General features: G+C 34.3%; 1 protein-coding gene across 1 annotated transcript; it reads right to left on the minus strand.

The window, feature by feature from the left end:
* Positions 1-68: 68 nt before the first annotated feature.
* Positions 69-1610, minus strand: LOC116351723 (pancreatic triacylglycerol lipase-like). The gene is made up of 5 exons (XM_031783862.1): positions 1192-1610; positions 674-1045; positions 453-466; positions 270-384; positions 69-186 (listed from the first exon to the last, which is right to left on the minus strand). Exons 1-5 carry the CDS (start codon positions 1317-1319, stop codon positions 69-71), a joined length of 747 nt encoding a protein of 248 aa, XP_031639722.1. The 5' UTR covers positions 1320-1610.
* Positions 1611-3442: the final 1832 nt, after the last annotated feature.

Genomic DNA, 3442 nt, shown 5'->3' on the forward strand with positions numbered 1-3442 from the left:
CCATTATAACGGAATAACGAAAACGAAATACAGATTTTCTCATGAAAAACTGCGCACGAAAGCAATTTTCAAAAGTTGAAAATAAGAATTTTAATTAAAAAATACGTACATAGTGTTGAAACGTCTTTTTGCTCACATCCTGGCTGAGACACGATACCAAAATTAGGATAAAAGTCAGCATGACCTCTGTAAAAATCAAAACTCCGTTATTTTCGGATGGAGTGATTTTTATCAATTTTTACATTTGCAAAAAATAATGAAAAAGCTACCTTGCCCATGATTCTCCTAGCCGTTCGCCATTTGTGTGTATAATATCAACAAAGGGGGCGTCTGTTATTCGAATTGCATCATATGACCATTTTAAATATAAAGGTGCCGCCGGATCTAGATAATAAGTGTTAAGAAAACAGTTTATTTTCATTTTTTCAATCGATTTAATATCGTCAAATTACCTAGTCCAGTGATTCTAAACAGTCAACGAAAAAATAATTTATTATCAACAGTTATTTCAATCTTCAAGAATAAAATCGAACAACAAAATTAACTGAAATAATAATGAAGGCGTTGATGTCACAAAATCAATATTTTATCAGTATTTGATTGAAAGGAAAACGTGTTTTTTTGTTAGATGTTATTTTCCGATTCGGAAACAACATTGTTGCCTGTTTCTTACCGTCCGACTCGTGATTTCATGCTTCGACCAACATTTCCTGCAATATGAGCACCCAAACTGTGTCCGATGATTTGCACTAAACCACTGTCGATATTATTTGCCTGTAAATAAGCGTCGAGAATTTGTGCAATACGGAGCGCTACTTGCGATGTCAATCGTCTCGAAACATCATACATTTGATACGATGCCTGCGACCAATCGACAATCATTAAATTCACATTTCCGGCACTTAAATATGCTTTTTTGATTGGTTCAATCGAACTATGATAACGGCTGGCTATATAGCCATGAATCAACACTTTTATTGGTACATCATCAATAAAACCGTCCAATTTCACTGATCTACGCACCAACTGTTCCTCGTGATAGAATCTGAAAATGAAAACAATAATAATCGACACCAATGATTTCATTTGGTTTTCTTCTTCTTCTTCTTCTTCTTCTTTTTCTTTAAATATTGACGATCGTTGAAATCACCAGACTAATAAACGATCGTGAAAGTCAATAAAATGACTTACGGACTGTAATAAAAAATGCCGATCGTTTCAAGCAATTCACTGTAATTTGAATTTTGTGCACAAATACCATTGGCATACAATAAGACCAACGTCACTGTGATAAAACGATAAATATTTTGAATAGACATTTTCTTTTCCGTTCGTCGTCACCGTCTTCGTCGTTTTGCAATAAAAATTCACAATTTTAATATTTTCCTCATTCAATTATGATGTTTTCACCACTTTTCTCCCTATTCTTTTTCTTTCCGTTGTTTTATTATTACAATCGAAAACATAAAACGATGAATCCAGGCTCCGATTCTGATTTTAAAAATCGAAAAAGGCAAGGAAATGATGCAATTTAATCAAATTGAATCCAGAGTAAAAGTAAAAATTTATATGATAATTCAGAATCAAGGAAAATAGACTGTTTGTAAGTACTTGAATCACAAAATGGATTGAAAGTGCATCTTTGCCTGTCTATTTATGTAATTTTTTTCCCCATTATTTATTTATTTACAATTTGATTTTAATCTGAATTTTTGCATGCAAAAATTCGTAATTTTATTTTTTCATCGCGTATAATTTCTCTTTCGGACGAACATTTGTTCGGGCAGATTTTTCTCTATGTTCGCGTGCGATGCTTTATTTATTACATTTCGCTTGGAATGCAATTATTTTAAAACTGATCAAAGATAAACTGTTACAATGTTCTCGAAGTTGTTCGCACATTTCTGGGTTTGTCTCAAAGCATTTGGCTCAAAAAACCCTAGCAAATTGAAAGATTTCTCTTCGCCAAAAAGCCCTAGCAAATTGAAAGATTTTTCTCTTTGCCAAAAAACCCTAGAAAAATTGAATATTTTCTCCCGCTTTACAAAGTGAAGAGCTAAAAAAAAGGTCTTCGCATTTTTCGCCAAAATCCCTAGCAAATCGAAAGAATATTTTTCTCAATTTGTAAAGGGGTAATTCCCAAATACTGTTGCCTACGAACGTTCGTTCGTTCGTTCGTAGGAATATAATTTTTTTTTTGTTCGTTCATTTGTAGCGATTTTTTTATTTCAAATTTTCTTAATATTTCCATAATTTTTTTAATATTTGAAATAAAAAATAGCTACAAACGAACGAACAGACGAACAAAATTTTTATTTTTCAAAATCTACGAACGAACTATTTTTTTTTCTTCAATTCCTACGAACGAACGAACGAGTGTTCGTAGATTTTCGCAGCCAACACTATTCAAAATTCTCAAAATCTTCCCTTTTATCGATTGTGGTGTTAATGAGTATCTAATGATATGAGGTGAAACCACCCATTAACTCCTAAATACATTCTTAGTTTCCTTAATTACATCCCTAAGTAGTCATTATCAGTTCTTTTATGTTACTAATTAGCTACTATCAAAATATATAGTCTTCATGTGGTATTTTGGCAGCCATGTTTTAAAAAAAATGTAATTTACGTAGAATATGTATGCTCTATTCTTCGTAAATTAATTTTTTTTAAAACATGGCTGCCAAAATACCACATGAAAACTATATATTTTGATAGAAGCTAATTAGTAACACAAAAGAACTGATAATGACTAGTTAGGGATGTAATTAAGGGAACTAAGAATGTATTTAGGAGTTAATGGGTGGTTTCACCTCATATCATTAGATACTCATTAACACCACAATCGATAAAAAGGAAGATTTTGAGAATTTTGAAACACTTGTCTTCGATAATTGAATATATCAACAATGACCCTAAAACTGAGAAAATTATTGAAAATAATTAAAGACGATGGGTGGTTTGAGGCACGGCAAGCATCAGGTAGCCATCATCAATACCACCACCCATCGAAGCCGGGAACTCTGACAATAGCCCGGAACAGTAAAGGGGAGTTCTGTAAAAAAACTCTTCAGAGTATTAAAAGACAGGCGGGTCTTTAAGTACTCTTCTCTCCCCTCTCCCTTCTCTTCTCTCCCTTCTCCCCTCTCCCTTCTCCCCTCTCCCTTCCTCCCTTCTCCCCTCTCCCCTCTCCCTTCTCTCCTCCTCCTCCGCCCGTAGTGTGTGTGTGTGTGTGTGTGTGTGTGTGTGTGTGTGTGTGTGTGTGTGTTTGTGTTTGTGTGTGTGTTTGTTTGTGTGTGTGTGTGTGTGTGTTTTGGCTTTTTGCCTGGTTGTGGAATCCTCCAAAGCAGAGTTGGTAAATGCACCTCACAAGTGCGCGCACTGGGTCCAGGTGATTTTTTGTCCCCGATTTTTTGACATACCATAACTAGCTCAACTTCTG

The sequence above is a fragment of the Contarinia nasturtii genome, unplaced genomic scaffold (genome assembly GCF_009176525.2).
Source record: "Contarinia nasturtii isolate CC-2019 unplaced genomic scaffold, AAFC_CNas_1.1 Cnas_scaffold_6128, whole genome shotgun sequence".
In the NCBI taxonomy this organism is placed as follows: domain Eukaryota; kingdom Metazoa; phylum Arthropoda; class Insecta; order Diptera; family Cecidomyiidae; genus Contarinia; species Contarinia nasturtii.

Bases quoted from the DNA above. Each gene is read 5' to 3' on its own strand.
- LOC116351723 (XM_031783862.1), bottom strand. From the start codon at position 1,319: ATGTCTATTCAAAATATTTATCGTTTTATCACAGTGACGTTGGTCTTA. The intron at 1,046-1,191 runs GTAAGTCATTTT...TTTCATTTTCAG, and splicing joins GGCATTTTTTATTACAGTCC to ATTCTATCACGAGGAACAGT. The intron at 187-269 runs GTAGCTTTTTCA...TGATTTTTACAG, and splicing joins CTAGGAGAATCATGGGCAAG to AGGTCATGCTGACTTTTATC.